Consider the following 18,348-nt stretch of genomic DNA (forward strand, 5'->3'; position numbering starts at 1 on the left):
TAGAGTTGACTTCCGGAGCGTTACACTGCGGGTGGCTATCCCACAGTTCCCGCAGTCTCCGCTGCCCATTGGAATTCTGGGTTGAGATCCCAACGCCTGATGGGGCTAAAACATTGTCGTGGGTGGTTCTGGGTACATATCGTCAGGCCCCCGTTCCCTCCCTCCCTCCCTCCATAAAAGCAAGGGCAGACAATCGTTTCGCGCCTTTTTTCCTGAGTTACCTGTGCAGACGCCATACCACGGCAAGCATGGAGCCCGCTCAGGTAACTGTCACCGGATGTCTCCTGGGTGCTGGCAGACGCGGTACTGCATTGCTACAAAGTAGCAGCAACCCACTGCCTTGTGGCAGCAGACGGTGCAATACGACTGGTAGCCGTCATCGTCATGTCCGAGGTGCTCCTGGCCACGTCGGCCAGGAGCGCCTGGGCAGACATGGGCGCAGGGACTAAATTTGGAGTGACTTGACCAGGTCATTCTCTTTAGTCCTGCAGTCAGTCCTATTGAACCGTCTTATGGTGAGCAGGCAGGCGATACGGATTGCTAGCAGACCTATTGCATCATCTTCTGCCGGGCAGCCATGAGATGTGGATGGCATGCAGTCCTTCTGCACCGTCTGCTGCCAGCCAAAGATGTAAAAGATAGATGGAGTGGATCAAAACAAGAAATAGACCAGATTTGTTTTGTACTCATTTGCTTCCCCCCTCCCCCGTCTAGGGGACTCATTCCTCTACGTCACACTGCAGTCACTCACAGAGAAGGTGCAGCAAGGTAAATCTAGCCATGTATCAATCAGAGGCCAGACTAACCTCCTTGTTCCAATAAGAACAATAACTTAGGTGCACCATTTTTTATTGGAACCCTCTGTGAACTCCTGCCTGAAATACTCCTTGATGTAAAGCCACCCCTTTTGTTGATTTTTAGCTCCCTGAAGCCAACCCTGTAAGCCGTGTCATCTGTCGCCCCTCCCTCCGTCAGAGCAACGGCAGACAATCGTTCCGCGCCTTTTTTCTGTGCAGACACCATACCAAGGCAAGCATGGAGGCCGCTCAGCTCACTTTGGCAATTAGGAGCACATTAAACACCACACACATTATCCAGCAGTATATGCAGTACCAGAACCTGGCAGAGTGATACCGGGCGAGGAGGCGACGTCAGCGCGGTCACGTGAGTGATCAGGACGTAGACACAGATTTCTCTGAAAGCATGGGCCCTGCCAATGCATGCATCATGGTGCTGTGGAACGCCGATTCTGGGCTCGGGAAACAAGCACAGACTGGTGGGACCGCATAGTGTTGCAGGTCTGGGATGATTCCCAGTGGGTGCGAAACTTTCGCATGCGTAAGGGCACTTTCATGGAACTTTGTGACTTGCTTTCCCCTGCCCTGAAGCGCATGAATACCAAGATGAGAGCAGCCCTCACAGTTGAGAAGCGAGTGGCGATAGCCCTGTGGAAGCTTGCAACGCCAGACAGCTACCGGTCAGTTGGGAATCAATTTGGAGTGGGCAAATCTACTGTGGGGGCTGCTGTGATGCAAGTAGCCCACGCAATCAAAGATCTGCTGATATCAAGGGTAGTGACCCTGGGAAATGTGCAGGTCATAGTGGATGGCTTTGCTGCAATGGGATTCCCTAACTGTGGTGGGGCCATAGACGGAAACTATATCCCTATCTTGGCACCGGAGCACCAAGCCGGTGAGTACATAAACCACAAGGGATACTTTTCAATAGTGCTGCAAGCTCTGGTGGATCACAAGGGATGTTTCACCAACATCAACGTGGGATGGCTGGGAAAGGTACATGATGCTCGCATCTTCAGGAACTCTGGTCTGTTTCAAAGCTGCAGGAAGGGACTTTATTCCCAGACCAGAAAATAACTGTTGGGAATGTTGAAATGCCTATATGTATCCTTGGGGACCCAGCCTACCCCTTAATGCCATGGCTCATGAAGCCGTACATAGGCAGCCTGGATAGTAGTCAGGAGCTGTTCAACTACAGGCTGAGCAAGTGTAGCATGGTGGTAGAACATGCATTTGGATGTTTAAAGGTGCGCTGGCGCAGTTTACTGACTTGCTTAGACCTCAGCGAAACCAATATTCCCACTGTTATTACTGCTTGCTGTGTGCTCCACAATATCTGTGAGAGTAAGGGGGAGACATTTATGGCGGGCTGGGAGGTTGAGGCAAATCGCCTGGCTGCTGGTTACGCGCAGCCAGACACCAGGGCAGTTAGAAGAGCACAGGAGGGCGCGGCACGCATCAAAGAAGCTTTGAAAACCAGTTTCATGACTGGCCAGGCTACGGTGTGAAAGTTCTCTTTGTTTCTCCTTGATGAAACCCCCCGCCCCTTGGTTCACTCTACTTCCCTGTAAGCTAACCACCCTCCCCTCCTCCCTTCGATCATTGCTTGCAGAGGCAATAAAGTCATTGTTGCTTCACATTCATGCATTCTTTATTCATTCATCACACAAATAGGGGGATGACTACCAAGGTAGCCCAGGAGGGGTGGTAGAGGAGGGAAGGAAAATGCCACACAGCACTTTAAAAGTTTACAACTTTAAAATTTATTGAATGCCAGCCTTCTTTTTTTTGGGCAATCCTCTGTGGTGGAGTGGCTGGTTGGCCGGTGGCCCTCCCACTGCGTTCTTGGGCTTCTCGGTGTGGAGGCTATGGAACTTGGGGAGGACGGCGGTTGGTTACACAGGGTCTGTAGTGGCAGTCTGTGCTCCAGCTGCCTTTGCTGCAGCTCAACCATACATTGGAGCATACTGGTTTGGTCCTCCAGCAGCCTCAGCATTGAATCCTGCCTCCTCTCATCACGCTGCCACCACATTTGAGCTTCAGCCCGCCGCCTACTCTCTTCAGCCCGCAACTTACTCTCTTCAGCCCGCCACCTCTCCTCCCGGTCATTTTGTGCTTTCCTGCACTCTGACATTATTTGCCTCCACGCATTCGTCTGTGCTCTGTCAGTGTGGGAGGACAGCATGAACTCAGAGAACATTTCATCACGAGTGCGTTTTTTTTCTTTCTAATCTTCACTAGCCTCCGGGAAGGAGAAGATCCTGTGATCATTGAAACACATGCAGCTGGTGGAGGAAAAAAAAGGGACAGCGGTATTTAAAAAGACACATTTTATAAAACAGTGGCTACACTCTTTCAGGGTAAACCTTGTTGTTAACATTACATACATGGCACATGTGCTTTCATTACAAGGTCGCATTTTGCCTCCCCCCACCGCGTGGCTACCCCCTCAACCCTCCCCTCTCCCCATGGCTAACAGCGGGAAACATTTCTGTTCAGCCACAGGCGAACAGCCCAGCAGGAACGGGTTCCTCTGAGTGTCCCCTGAAGAAAAGCACTATTTCAACCAGGTGACCATGAATGATATCTCACTCTCCTGAGGATAACACAGAGAGATAAAGAACGGATGTTGTTTGAACGCCAGCAAACATACACTGCAATGCTTTGTTGTACAATGATTCCCAAGTACATGTTACTGGCCTGGAGTGGTAAAGTGTCCTACCATGAAGGACACAATAAGGCTGCCCTCCCCAGAAACCTTTTGCAAAGGCTTTGGGAATACATCCAGGAGAGCCGCGAATGCCAGGGCAAAGTAATCCTTTCACATGCTTGCTTTTAAACCATGTATAGTATTTTAAAAGGTACACTCACTGGAGGTCCCTTCTCCGCCTGCTGGGTCCAGGAGGCAGCCTTGGGTGGGTTCGGGGGGTACTGGCTCCAGGTCCAGAGTGAGAAACAGTTCCTGGCTGTCGGGAAAACCGGTTTCTCCGCTTGCTTGCTGTGAGTTATCTACAACCTCATCATCATCATCATCATTATCATCATCTTCTTCTTCGTCCCCAAAACCTGCTTCCGTGTTGCCTCCATCTCCGTTGAAGGAGTCAAACAACATGGCTGGGGTAGTGGTGGCTGAACCCCCTAAAATGGCATGCAGCTCATCATAGAAGCGGCATGTTTGGGGCTCTGACTCGGAGTGGCCATTCGCCTCTCTGGTTTTCTGGTAGGCTTGCCTCAGCTCCTTAAGTTTCATGCAGCACTGGTTCAGGTCCCTGTTATGGCCTCTGTCCTTCATGCCCTGGGAGATTTTGACAAAGGTTTTGGCATTTTGAAAACTGGAACGGAGTTCTGATAGCACGGATTCCTCTCCCCATACAGCGATCAGATCCCGTACCTCCCATTCAGTCCATGCTGGAGCTCTTTTGCGATTCTGGGACTCCATCATGGTCACCTCTGCTGATGAGCTCTGCATGGTCACCTGCAGCTTGCCACGCTGGCCAAACAGGAAATGAGATTCAAAAGTTCACAGTTCTTTTCCTGTCTACCTGGCCAGTGCATCCGAGTTGAGAGTGCTGTCCAGAGCGGTCACAATGAAGCACTCTGGGATAGCTCCCAGAGGCCAATACCGTCGAATTGTGTCCACAGTACCCCAAATTCGACCCAGCAAGGCTGATTTAAGCGCTAATCCACTTGTCAGAGGTGGAGTAAGGAAATCGATTTTAAGAGCCCTTTAAGTCGAAATAAAGGGCTTCATCGTGTGGACGGGTGCAGGTTTACATCGATTTAACGCTGCTAAATTCGACCTAAAGTCCTAGTGTAGACCAGGGCTAAGCTGATCTTAACACTGTCAATGCCCTTACAAACGTAGATGCTTCTCACCACAGGCTGGCTGATTGCCCTTCAGCCAGGCTCTCCCCTTTGATCAATGCTTCAGTTGCTGGGTGGTGATGTCTATAGATGGAGGTGGAAGAGAGAGAAAGAGCAAAGCAAACGTCTCTCCCTTTTATCATGTTCTTTCTTCCCTCTTGGCTTTGCGCCCCCCCCCCCCTTCAGAGTCAGGTGAGCATTACCTCATCACAGTCCCAAACTGACCAAAGAAAGGGGGGTGACTCACTCGAAAGTCCAACAGGTCCTTTGTTGTTGCCTAGGCCAGTGTCCTTTGTTCCTGTGAGGCTGGGCTGGGTTTGTCCCATACATGCCCTGATGAGGTGTGAACTGTCCCTCTGCTTCTGGAGAGTTTTTGCCTGGGCTTGCTTTAAGCCACAAGGACACATTTTCAGCCTCATAACTACATACATGAAATTTCAACCTATAACATTACCATAACAACAATGCTCAGTACATCATGAGCCTTCCGAAGACACCTGACCTGGAAACTTTGCATTATATACCGCACAATTATATTATAAGGATGAACATGGGGGTGCTGGGTGTTCCCCCGAGATACAGAATGTCACAGTGAGCAGATGTGAATTCCACACACAGTGCTACAGCAGTAATTTTTTATTTAGATTTACATTTCGTACAATTAAATAACAGCAGTTCTTGGGTGGCACACTAACAGTAATAGACTTTATGGGGTAAAATGTTTTCTTCGGAGAAAGAGGAAATCCACTGCTCCAGGTTAGGATGGAGTTCCACATGTAAGAGGTATCTGCCCATCCATCTGCATACCAGTGGGTCTCCTTCCTTTGGTGGTTCTTTCTGTTTCCTTCTACCCTTGGGGTATTTTTTCCTTCATCTTTTTCATTGCCTTCTCTCATCCCACCCCCTCATTCCTCTTCTTTGGGATCTCAAAATAATGGAATTGGCATGGGTGTTAGGAGCACGGAATTTCTGAGTTCTATTCCTAACTCTCCCACTCACATGCTATGTGCAAAGCTTGAGAAAATCACTCTCTTTCTGTGTGTCAGTTCTTCGAGTACTTGCTCATGTCGATTCCAAGTAGGTGTATGTGCACTGCGTGTACAGTCGCCAGAAAGTTTTTCCCCTAACAGTACCTGTTGGGTTGGCTCAGGCGCCCCCTGGAGTCGCACCTTCATGGCACTGCATATAGAGCCCTGCCGACCTGCCGCCTCTCCGGTTCCTTCTTACCGTCAGTGATGGTCGTTGGAGTGTTCTTTTCTCTTTCGTTTTCGAACAATCCTCTAGTGTACTCGTAGTTCCTACCTGTAAATAGTTTCAATAGTTAGTTAATAGTTTTTAGTAGAGTGTAGTGTAATGTTTGAACCCCCTCCCCTTGTTAGCTGGGGATCTCTTCCCTGTTCCCTTCCCCTGCCCGGGGCCGGGGCATGCCTTGGTCCCAGGGGATTAAGCCTTATAGGGTCTGCCAAAAGCCGATGCCAAAGAGCGACCCACACACATCCTGCTAAAAGTGCCTGGGGGAATTGCAGCAGACTGATAGGTGTAAGATTTGCAGAGGATTCTGCCACTGCACTAAGAAGGAAAGAGACAACAGGCTAAAACTGTTGCTGATGGAGGCAGCCCTGTGGCTGCAGAGTCGAGCCCCATGGACCCGGCACCGGGTACTTTGGCATCAGTGCTTAGTCCACCAGCTTCAATCAGGGATGCTGTGGCACTGAGGAAGGACTCTGGGGTCAGAGACCCTCAGCATCATCACTCCCTAGCACCGAAGACTTCCTTGCATGCGGAAACCCAGCACTGCTCGCAGTTGCCGGTGCCTCTCAAAAAGCACAGGAAGACAGACAGAGGGCGCTCACCTGCTTGAATAACTGAGCATGAGCCTGCTAGCGGAGTGTGACCCATGCCAGGCCACTCCGTCTTGTCCGTGCCTGATGCAGTACCGTTGACTCCGGGCCTGCAGAAGGGTCCATTGATCCAGCACCAGTGGAAGAGGATCAAGTGGAGGACTTAGAACTCCCCTCCACGCCAGAGATCTTTGAGGCAGCCACAGACCTCATACCTCTAACGGGCCTGCGCTCTCCCGACCAACGCGAGAGGTCATCAGTCCCAAAGCCTCTGGCACAGCAAAGACCTCTGCTGCCATCAAGGGGCAAGCCAGTGATGATGCAGCACCACTCGCCTCCCCCTGGCACCAATCCCCGGCACCGTCAGGCACCGCGCCACCATGGTCTCCGCACTTGGACTCCTCAGCTTCAGAGTCAGAAGCGGAGTCTTATATCTCTAGAAAGAGCCAGCACTGAGCAGAATGGCATCTTCAGAGGTCGGAAATGGGACAATCCTTCCCACCCATGCCGTGGCCAGCGCAGTGGCCCTTTTGGACCCCATGGGCGTACCACCAGTCCCAGGTGTCCTTTTCACGGCAATCTCTTTCAGTCGCCCCAGATGGATGAGTCCCGTCCCAGGCCAGAGAGCTCTCTCGTGGTGCTGATGTCAGCACCGCTACCGGATCTGCAGTCGGCACCGCAGATGGCACAGTGGTTGGCACCAAGATGGGCGCGGATACCAACGACTAGGCGCGCATTGAGTCCGGGAAGCCAGACAAACAGGAAGGTCCCTTACCAGCCCAAGTCTCCTCCTCTTCCTCACCCAATGAGGCAGTAGCAGGAACATCCTTGGCGCCTGCCCCAGCTGATAGTAGAGCCCACCAGGAGCTCCTCAGAAGAGTGGCCCAGAATCTGGGGCTCCAGATGGAGGAGGTTACTGAGGTCTCAGACCCTACGGTGGACATCTTATCCCTCACGGTCCCCACCAGGGAAGCGCTTTCCCTTATTAAAACAATACAAGAGACCACTAAGACCCTGTGGCAGACTCCGGTCTCTTTAACCCCCACAGCGAAAGGGGTCAAAAGATGATAATTTGGGCCCTGGTTGAATTTACACCGTAGTCTACGTTGCTAATGGAAATACTAAAAATGGGCTCCAGTATTGGCTTCAGTTGAAAGTGTTACCATTCAACTGTTTTGTTTTGTTGTTGTTGTTTTTTTGGTGGGCGGGGACAACCAACTTCTAAGTAAAATAGTTTGTATCCTATCCTTATCCTTAAATTAACGGAACTTTTATGCTGTCTCTTTCCCTTTCAGGATTCAGTGATTAAAGGGCTTCAAGAAGAGATTGTAGATCTCAGACAACAATTATCAGGGGTGGGGTCAGGCGATGGCCCCCAGCAGTGTATGAATTACTCCACACTGGAAATGCAGAATAAACTGAAGGAAGCAGTGAGAAAGATCACTGTTCTGAGCCAAGAAAAGCAGCAACTAATTGAAATGGGAAACAAACTTCGAGCAGAACTTGGTGAAGTATCAAAGAAAGGTAAATTCATTCTATATAAGGCTTTTATTCCTGATGGGAGAGTAAATCACAGGGATTTGAGACGGAGAGAGCCAGATGGGTTTGTCCATACTTACCGGTGGATCAATGAGTGACGATTGATGCATCGGTGGTCAATTTAACGGGTCTAGTGAAGACTCGCTAAATCAATGCAGATTGCTCTCCCGTTGACTCCACCGGATCAAGAAGAGTAGGGGGAGTTGATGGGAGAGCGTCTCCCATCAACATCGCATAGTGTGGACCTTGTGGTAAGTAGATCTAAGCTATGTCGATTTGAGTTACGCTATTCATGTAACTCAAATTGCATAGCTTAGATTGAATTTCCCCTGTAGTGTGGACAAGGCCTAATGTGAAAGTAAAGTGCAGGGAATAGGCTGATCCTTGAGACAGTGCATTTCTGTTCCTAATGTGAGAATTAGGTGCTAGTGCAGGGGTGGGCAAACTTTTTGGCCCAAGGGCTACATCTGGGAATAGAAATTGTATGGCGGGCCATGAATACTCAGAAAATTGGGGTTGGAGTGTGGGAGGGGATGAGGGCTCTGGCTGGGGGGGGGGGGGGGCTCTGAGGTGGGGCCAGAAATTAGGAGTTCAGGGTGCAGGAGGAGGCTCCGGGCTGGGGTGGGGGAGTCGGGTGTGGGGGGAGGGAGAGTGAGGGCTTCAGCTGGGGGGTGTGAACTCTGGGGTGGGGCTGGGGATGAGGGGTTTGGGGTGCAGGAGGATGCTCTGGGCTGGAATCGAGGGGTTTGGAGGGCAGGAGGGGGATCACGGCTGGGGCAGGGGGTTGGAGTACAGGAAGGGGTGCAGGGTCCAGCTAGGGGTGCGGGCTCTGGGGTGAGGCTGGGAATGAGGGGTTTGGGGTGCAGGAGGGTGCTCCGGGCTGGGATTGAGGGGTTTGGAGGGTGGGAGCGGGATCAGCGCTGCAGGGAGTTGGGGCATGGGGAGAGGCTCAGGGGTGCAGGCTCCGAGCAACGCTTACCTCAAGCAGCTCCCGGTAGCAGCGTCATGTCCCTTCTCTGGCTCCTACGTGGAGGCACAGCCAGGTGACTCTGCATGCTGCCCTGTCTGCAGGCACTGCTCCTGCAGCTCCTTTTGGAGCGCCAGAGGGGACCATTGGAGCACACAGGAGCCAGAGGGGGGCCATGCTGCGGCTTCCGGGAGCTGCATGGAGCAGCCCCCAACCCTGCTCCCTGGCTGGAGTGCCAGAGAGGGCCAAGCCCCAAACCCCAATCCCCAGTGGGAGCTCGCAGGTCGGCTTAAAATGGCTCACGGGCCGGATCCGGCCCACAGGCCATAGTTTGCCCACCCCTGTGCTAGTGGTTGAGAACAAGTTTGTCCCTAATGCAGAAGGTGTTGGGCTAAAACATGACAAAGAATTTGCCAGTCAGTAACTCTTGGATATGGAGATATTCAGTAAAGACCAACCTAGTGCTAAAGTGTCAGTGTGAACTTTGTATAAGAGTGAAAATTTGTTTCTGTATTTATAAAGAGGTTATTCGTCTTATGGAATCATTGTTTGATTCTCATGGAAGAGGAGAAGAAAGCAGAATAACCTTATCATCAAATAAACTTAAGATTACTTTTGAGGTCATGTGAGAGAATTTCATTGTAGAGATTTTAATTCTATTGGAAAAAGGGTTGAAAAAAATCACCTGTAGGAAAAGATATTTCTAGGCCAGTTCTGACACGGCTTTGTGTCCCTATGCAATGAGAGGCTGACATGTTCTGTAACTAAATGAAGGGGAAATTTTCTTTTAGTTAAGAGTGACAATATAGAAAATTCCCTCTTCATAATTTATTTTCTCTCCTTTTTAGGACTTCAGCATTACATTAGCTCTAAACAGTGCCCTGTCCATACTGTCTATGGTGCTCTGTATCCTAAAGAGCTTGCCAATGAAGCACAGCATCGACTCTCAGCTTTAGAGCATCTACAGTACCAGCTTACAACACGGGTAATGATATATCCTCCATAAAACTAGGTTTTTGATCAGATTATTGAGACACTGTGCTAAACCCATATTTTCAGTTGCATATAACTTTCCCCAGAATCTTCTTGGATTGCAATTTCTCATGCTAGATCTCAGCCGAGAAGCATTTTTGGATCATTGTGAAAACTCCATTTGGCTGACTTTGAGTTAACTAAACCTAGAGAGGAGGGGAAATGTTTTTCACCTAAGAAACTTTCAGATTCATTTCTATGTTACTATATTAAAATTTCAGTCCTAAATGAGGAGTATGTCTGTCTTTAAGAAATTTAGATTTAAAATGACAATTGTGGTCCATTTAACCTTTATTATTGGTGATATCAAAGCCAAAAAGAACCTAGTGTCACTTTCAATTTCCAGTCTGAGTTTGCAGTGTTGGCAGTTCGAAAAAAATAGTTTCTACTTGTAAACTGCATGAATTTGATGGATAATCACTGAGAAATAACAAGTGTGGAATCTTTCAAAGCTCTTCTTACCATGTCACTTTTCTAGAATAAAACTGCACTGTAAATCCTGCCCTCTCAGCCTAAAAAATTACATGTCCTGTATTACTCTTATCCAGCACCATCTTAATCATGCTGGTTTCACTGTGGTGGATTCTGCTCACTTGTGTTTTAACACAAAACATGTTGTCACTTGCCCACTTAAAAGATACCGGACAGAATGCAAAGTCTGATTGCTACCTCTTAGCCTGAACCCTTCTATCCCCTAGCTAGCCCTACAGCGTTCTTATTTTCTCCTTAGTGGTATGTTTTTTTAAATTTGTGATCTTTAGATCACACACACAATTCAAATTTCTTGACCACTTCTTGACTTTTACCTACCAGAATAAAGTAAGTCCCCCAGAGTCCAGAAAATTTGAAGTAGCTGACTAGGGAGCTATTTCACAAGTTGTTACTAGGCTTCCTTGACGAGGGGTGAGTCCATAGGTATGTACCTCCTGGGTTGTGTCTACTTTGGCTGAGGACGTTGGCTAATACTTGTTTCTCTTCTTTCAGTGAAGAATGGGTCCTCAAGTTGTTCTCTGGATGATTCCTTGAAAGCACCCATGTGCTTTTTGCAAATACTGCTCAAGTGATGCTAAGTGCACACTTGTTTCAGTGAATGTTTATAAATGATGTATTTAAAGGAATGTGCCCTGGGGCATTACCTTGCTGCCAGGAAGTAAGCACCTGTGTGGTTTTTCTTTTTTTCCCTTTAAAAAAAAAACAAAACAAACCAGAATAAAAACCTTACAATATAATTTAAGAATCTCACAGCAGTGTTAACTTGGCCACATTGTACATCCACCTGTGTGGACCACTGTGAAGTCAGTGTTGTTCATCAGGGTGCAGGTGTCTGCCTTCACAATGCATCCTGGAGGACCACGGCCCTTGTTAATGCCACTGAGCATCATACATACAACTGTGTGAAAATGACCTAAATTGACAATTAGATTTGGGCCATTTTTATGTCTCAGAGGTATAATTTTGCAGAAAAAAATACAGAAAATATATATTTTATATGAAAAAAATCCAAAATGCAACATTTTTCATATTTTAAAATGCAAAATGAAAATTAATTTGTTTCTGTAAGAAATTAGAATGATAAAATCATTATTTTTTGGGTTCAAGGGACATTTTGCAGTTAAGTTTCCAAAATTGGATTATTTTTGAAAATGCAAAAGTCTTGATTTTTTAAAAAATTTCCTTAATTTTTTCCCCAACAATGGGTCCTGTACTACTATGTGACAGTGACACTCCGTGACACTCTGTATGTGTAGAGTCCTGCACTTAGGACGGAAGAACCCCATGTACCACTACAGACTAGGGATCGAATGTCTCGGCAGCAGTTCTGCAGAAAAGGACCTAAGGGTGACAGTGCATGAGAAGCTGGATATGAGTCAACAGTGTGCCGTTGTTGCCAAGAAGGCCAATGGCATTTTGGGTTGTATAAGTAGGGGCATTGCCAGCAGATCGAGGGACGTGATCGTTCCCCTCTATTGGACATTGGTGAGGCCTCATCTGGAGTACTGTGTCCAGTTTTGGGCCCCACACTACAAGAAGGATGTGGAGAAATTGGAGAGAGTCCAGCAGAGGGCAACAAAAATGATTAGGGGACTGGAACACATGACTCATGAGGAGAGGGTGAGGGAACTGGGATTGTTTAGTCTGTGGAAGAGAAGAATGAGGGGGGATTTGATAGCTGCTTTCAACTACCTGAAAGGGGGTTCCAAAGAGGATGGATCTAGACTGTTCTCAGTGGTAGCTGATAACAGAACAAGGAGTAATCGTCTCAAGTTGCAGTGGGGGTGGTTTAGGTTGGATATTAGGAAAAACTTTTTCGCTAGGAGGGTGGTGAAACACTGGAATGCGTTACCTAGGGAGGTGGTGGAATCTCCTTCCTTAGATATTTTTAAGGTCAGGCTTGACAAAGCCCTGGCAGGGATGATTTAGTTGGGGATCGGTCCTGCTTTGAGCAGGGGGTTGGACTAGATGACCTCCTGAGGTCCCTTCCAACCCTGATATTCTATGATTCTATCTGGCCTCTCAGTCCTCATCCTCAAAGTAAACCTGCACAACACCTTCAAAAGATGAGCCTAGGAGTTTGAATTAATAACTTTGCTAGACACTAAAAATCATGGACTCAATAAGGACAGTAGATTTATGGCTCATTACAGCAATCTGTAACCCAGAAACCCTACTTTATCTTATGACTGCAGAGTTGTTGACTGCCCACTTCACCTTGAATGGTCTCTTGCAACATACATTAACTTCTTATGCTTAACAATCTGTTCAGCTTGTATTTAGCAATGACACTCTGAGCACCTTTCCCAGATCTGAGGAAGACTTCTGTTGTAAGCTTAACAGTTTGTCTCTTTCACCAACAGAAGTTGATCCCATAAAAGATATTATCTTACCCACCTTGTCTCTCTAGTTTCCCCATGTCAGAAAAACTCTTCCAGGGAATTAAAGCAACAAAACTGTCTCACTTGCCAAAAATAAATAAATAAGTAAAAATTTGAAATATTCCAAGTTTTCAGCTGCTTGGCCTAGAAGGGCAAAACATCCAAAAGCAAAGCCAAGGAAGAACAATATAGTCACATAATGGCTGCACTCATCACTCTGGCCCCAAATTACCATGCCCTCCCTCAAAGTAACAAAGATCTCTGTCATGTTTACTGACAAACTATGTTTAATTAAGGATGTAGACGGAAGACTAGAATGCAAGTGGCACAAAGTTCACTCTCAATCCATCCACTAACAGCCATATGCTTTTCCAGTAACAATCAAAGGGAATTGTCGTCATAGCTTCAAAATCGTGGTTGGCAGAGCTGTTGCAAACCTATGACTGTTAGTAAGCTGCACTCCAGCTGCTTAAAGTGCTTGGGGGAAACTCATGTGAGGGACAAGTGCCATATCTGTCCAGACTTCAGACCCTGCACTTAAAAGGACAGAGACATTAGGCTGAAGGTTGTCCTCATGGAAGCCGCCCTCAGATAAGTCTCAGAGCCAAGCCGCTCTGATTCAGCACTGAGTACTTTGGCATTGGTGCAAAGTGCTCCCTGGCACCGAGCTCATTCTGCAGAGGTGCTGGAACTAGGGGTGCTGGGGGTGCTGCTGTACCCCATGGCTTGAAGTGGTTTCCAGTTTGGTTCAATGGCTTTCAGCATCCTCCGCCCCCAACTATAAAAATTGTGCCAGCACCCCTGGAGGTTGTGGAAAGAGTTTGGGAGGAATTATTAGGAGTGGAGTTTTGGCCATTGACAAGGGGTGGGCATCTTGAGCACACCCCCTTGTGGCCCTACTAGTGCATTGCACTCAGCACCCCCTTGGGTTCTTTCAATCAAAAACCCGTACCTCCTTCCTGGGATCTGATTTATTACAATTTTCTACAAAGGATAACTTGCTTGTTCGTTGCCCCAGGTGACCCAGCACTGGATCCCTAGAAAAGACCTGGTCAGCTGTTCATGCTAATTCAGAAAGTTATTACCTCTCTACTTAAATAGGAGTGCTCAGCTCTCCTCCTTGGGGCTGGGTTATAATTTAGCGAGCTGAAAAGTCTTAGCCAGCTGCTTCCTCAGCTGGCTCCTTTTTCCTCAATTAATCTTCAGGCTAAGAGGATCCAGCAGGCAGCTCTCTCTTCCTGGTTTCTGCCCTGTTATGATGGAATAGCTAGCATATATGCTAGTCCCCATCTCAGATCCAGCTCATTCCCAATTGACTGGGTGTGAGGGGAGCCTGGCCACACCCTCTCTGCAAGGCTTCTGGCTCCAGGCCCCTAAAGATACAGTGATGGGATTTCATCCCAGGCACCATTCATTCCTGGGACTGCTTCCTCTCTATCTATATCCCCCTTAGGTCCTTATATGGAATATTTCAAACCTTTACAGGTCCATGTCATGTAGTGGGGTGGGCCGACCACTACATGCTACTGCGTGTGCAGGGCAAACTACCCCGTCATAGCAATACTGATCTTCTGGGTATATAACATAGTTTAATTTCCTACTTCATAATATCTCTATTTCTTGTGTATTACTGTAAGCACTAGACACATAAAACTCACCTGTAAATACAGTCTTTCCAGAGGCTCCGGAAACACATTGCAGGTTATCTGTAGATGCGTGTGTTAAATGAAATGTGCAATAATTTGGGCTGGCTTCTTTTCATAACAGGAGCTCCAGTATGCACAGCAACAACGTTTCTCAAGATTGACTTCTGTGGTTGCCTTTCCTAGCTCAATAGAGAGCTTAAGTGATGAAAATGTTCCAAGTACCTGTGGTGAGAGAGCGGAATTACCCCAGATTCAGGTACAGTACAGGAATTTTTTACTAGTTTGATCTACTTTTAACCATGTGCTTTAGTTCTATATAACACTCATTTTCTATGAGATACTGAAAATTCATTACTTTACTTATTAAGTGCAAAATAGTATTTATAATACAGCTTTATTTTATAAAACATATTTTAAACAAGTTGTATCCCAACCACACTGTCCATGTTCCAACCTCATTCTCTTTCCCCTTATGCCCTGTCTAAATTAGAAATAATAACACAGCTTGTCTCCCAGCTGCTGAAACTATCTAGCTATCTCACTGAGAAGCTCCCAGTCCTGACCCTCTCCCGTCCCCCTGCCATCTTTTGATTAAACCAATTTCCAGGTGTCATCCATCTGAAGAGTAGATATCCTCTTAAGGGGATGTTCTGATTCTTACAGGTTCAACTGGAATCTTCTGTAAGAAATTTCAGTCCAGGACAACAAAAGGAAAGTACATCCTCAGAAACAAACCAATCACAGCAACTCAGTAGGGAAAGCCAAGCCCAACAGGCCTGGATGTCATCATCTGGAGTACACAGCTCTCTCCAGGATATTTGGCAGATTCTAGATATGGGATCAAGCCCTTCTATTCTCAGCCCTCAAAGCAACATAGATCAAGGTAAGAATGACTAGGAAAGAATTCACAGTATGAGGAGTGAAGGTACAATAGTAGATTCTCTCTGTTTACACTGATTTTACTATATGAGAGGTTTCAGAGTAGCAGCCATGTTAGTCTGTATTCGCAAAAAGAAAAGGAGTACTTTTGGCACCTTAGAGACTAACAAATTTATTTGAGCATAAGCTTTTATGAGCTACAGCTCACTCCATCCGATGCATTCAGTGGAAAATACAGTGGGGAGATTTATATACATAGAGAACATGAAACAATGGGTGTTACCATACACATTGTAACGAGAGTGATCACTTAAGATGAGCTATTACCAGCAGGAGAGCGGGGGGGCGGGAATAAACATGGGGAAATAGTTTTACTTTGTGTAATGACCCATCCACTCCCAATCTCTATTCAAGCCTAAGTTAATTGTATCCAGTTTGCAAATTAATTCCAATTCAGCAGTCTCTCGTTGGAGTCTGTTTTTGAAGTTTTTTTGTTGAAGAATTGCCACTTTTAGGTCTGTAATCGAGTGACCAGAGAGATTGAAGTGTTCTCCAACTGGTTTTTGAATGTTATAATTCTTGACGTCTGATTTGTGTCCATTTATTCTTTTACGTAGAGACTGTCCAGTTTGACCAATGTACATGGCAGAGGGGCATTGCTGGCACATAATGGCATATATCACATTGGTAGATGTGCAGGTGAACGAGCCTCTGATAGTGTGGCTGATGTGATTAGGCCCTATGATAGTGTCCCCTGAATAGATATGTGGCACAGTTGGCAATGGGCTTTGTTGCAAGGATAGGTTCCTGGGTTAGTGGTTCTGTTGTGTGGTGTGTGGTTGCTGGTGAGTATTTGTTTCAGGTTGGGGGGCTGTCTGTAAGCAAGGACTGGCCTGTCTCCCAAGATCTGTGAGAGTGATGGGTCGTCCTTTAGGATAGGTTGTAGATCCCTGATGATGCGTTGGAGAGGTTTTCGTTGGGGGAGGAAGGTGATGGCTAGTGGCGTTCTGTTATTTTCTTTGTTGGGCCTTTCCTGGAGTAGGTGACTTCTGGGTACTCTCCTGGCTCTATCAATCTGTTTCTTCACTTCAGCAGGTGAATATTGTAGTTGTAAGAATGCTTGATAGAGATCTTGTAGGTGTTTGTCTCTGTCTGAGGGGTTGGAGCAAATGCGGTTGTATTGTAGAGCTTGGCTGTAGACAATGGATCGTGTGGTGTGGTCTGGGTGAAAGCTGGAGGCATGTAGGTAGGAATAGCGGTCAGTAGGTTTCCGGTATAGGATGGTGTTCGTGACCATCGCTTATTAGCACCATAGTGTCCAGGTTTTCCCCCCGCCCCGCCCCTCCCCCCCGCTCTCCTGCTGGTAATAGCTCATCTTAAGTGATCACCCTTGTTACAGTGTGTATGGTAACACCTATTGTTTCATGTTCTCTATGTATATAAATCTCCCCACTGTATTTTCCACTGAATGCATCCAGTGAAGTGAGCTGTAGCTCATGAAAGCTTATGCTCAAATAAATTTGTTAGTCTCTAAGGTGCCACAAGTACTCCTTTTCTTTTTACTATATGAGAGTGGTCCTAAAGTTACAGTCACTCAATTATCCATAAACCCAGCTGTCATAGATGTTCCAAAAATTACTTAGATACTTGAATATTGGTGCTGGAAAAAACAGACAGTTAAGGGGAACACTAACACTTCTCCCCAGTATTATCATCCTCATTAAGAATACTGTTCCCCTCTTAATAAAACGATTAACTAGAGGAATACAAATACCACTCGCCTTTATAGCAGAACTTTATTAGGAGAAGATATAAAAATGAGTCCTCAATAACTGAACAATTAATATACTGTCCTGCTGCTGTAACTTGATCAGTCTTTACAAAGCTAATACTGTGTGGCAGGTATACGCTCCCTTAATATTATTTAGTTGTATTTTGGTAACAGATAGAGTTCCCAGATGAGATCAGGGCCCCATTGTGCAAGTTACCATACAAACATATAGTAAGGAACAGTCCCTGTCTGAAAAATGATACAGTTTAACTAGAAAAAACAAAACAGACAAAGGGTGCAAGGAGAAATAGAGGCACAAAGAGCTAATGCAAAATGGCCAAGGTTACACAACAGGTCAGTAGCAGAGCTGGGAATAACACCCGTGTCTCCTGACTTCCAGCCCAGTCCCCTGTCCACTGGACCACACTGCCTCTCCCTAATCCTCCTATGCTAACAATTTATTGGCACAGATTTAAAGAAATCTCTCTAATTCTGGGGCACTGTGGATTAATGTTGTATAGGATTTAAGGCCAGAAAGGTCCATTAGATCATCTTGTCTGAACTTCTGTACATAATAGGCCGGTACATTTCATCTAGATACCCCCTATATAAAAGGCAGAGACTTTGGTTAGACCAAAACATTTCAGCCCTCAGGAGACTTAACTATGTGAGAGAACATTCTGAGAACAGGAGAAACCAAGGTGGAACCAATACCCAAGGTCCTTGCAGTGGCACTGAATTGACTGAGATGATCCCAGCAGGTGAACCATGCCCTTTCCTGCAGAACAAGGTGAAAAATCCTCAAGGCCCCAGCCATTCTGACCTGAGGGAAAATTCCTTCCTGACCCCAAATCCAGTAATCAGTATGATCCTGAGCATATGAGCAAAACAAGGTGTGTGAGGTAATATATTTTATTGGACCAATTTATGTTGATGAGACAAACAAGCTTTCGAGCTTACACAGACTCTTCTTCAGGTTTGAAGAAACTAACTACCTGCCATGCATCTAGAAGGAAGATCCTCTGTAACTTCTCAGGCCACTGGTCCACTGCTTGGTGTCCCATCTCCAGCTGTAGCCCATCTCTGATGCTTCAGAGGAAGGCAAAACTGAAAACAGATTACATACAATTGTGCATCAG

General features: G+C 46.8%; 1 protein-coding gene across 1 annotated transcript in view; it reads left to right on the forward strand.

The window, feature by feature from the left end:
- CCDC57 (coiled-coil domain containing 57) overlaps window positions 1-18,348 on the forward strand; it is a 132,150-nt gene that overhangs the window by 76,370 nt on the left and 37,432 nt on the right. Inside the window, exons 14-17 of the mRNA XM_077833623.1 lie at window positions 7,798-8,026; window positions 9,857-9,993; window positions 14,681-14,815; window positions 15,223-15,442. Coding sequence (XP_077689749.1) covers window positions 7,798-8,026; window positions 9,857-9,993; window positions 14,681-14,815; window positions 15,223-15,442 — 721 coding nt within the window. The remainder of the gene's footprint in view (window positions 1-7,797; window positions 8,027-9,856; window positions 9,994-14,680; window positions 14,816-15,222; window positions 15,443-18,348) is intronic.

The sequence above is a fragment of the Eretmochelys imbricata genome, chromosome 14 (assembly GCF_965152235.1).
Source record: "Eretmochelys imbricata isolate rEreImb1 chromosome 14, rEreImb1.hap1, whole genome shotgun sequence".
NCBI lineage: Eukaryota > Metazoa > Chordata > Testudines > Cheloniidae > Eretmochelys > Eretmochelys imbricata.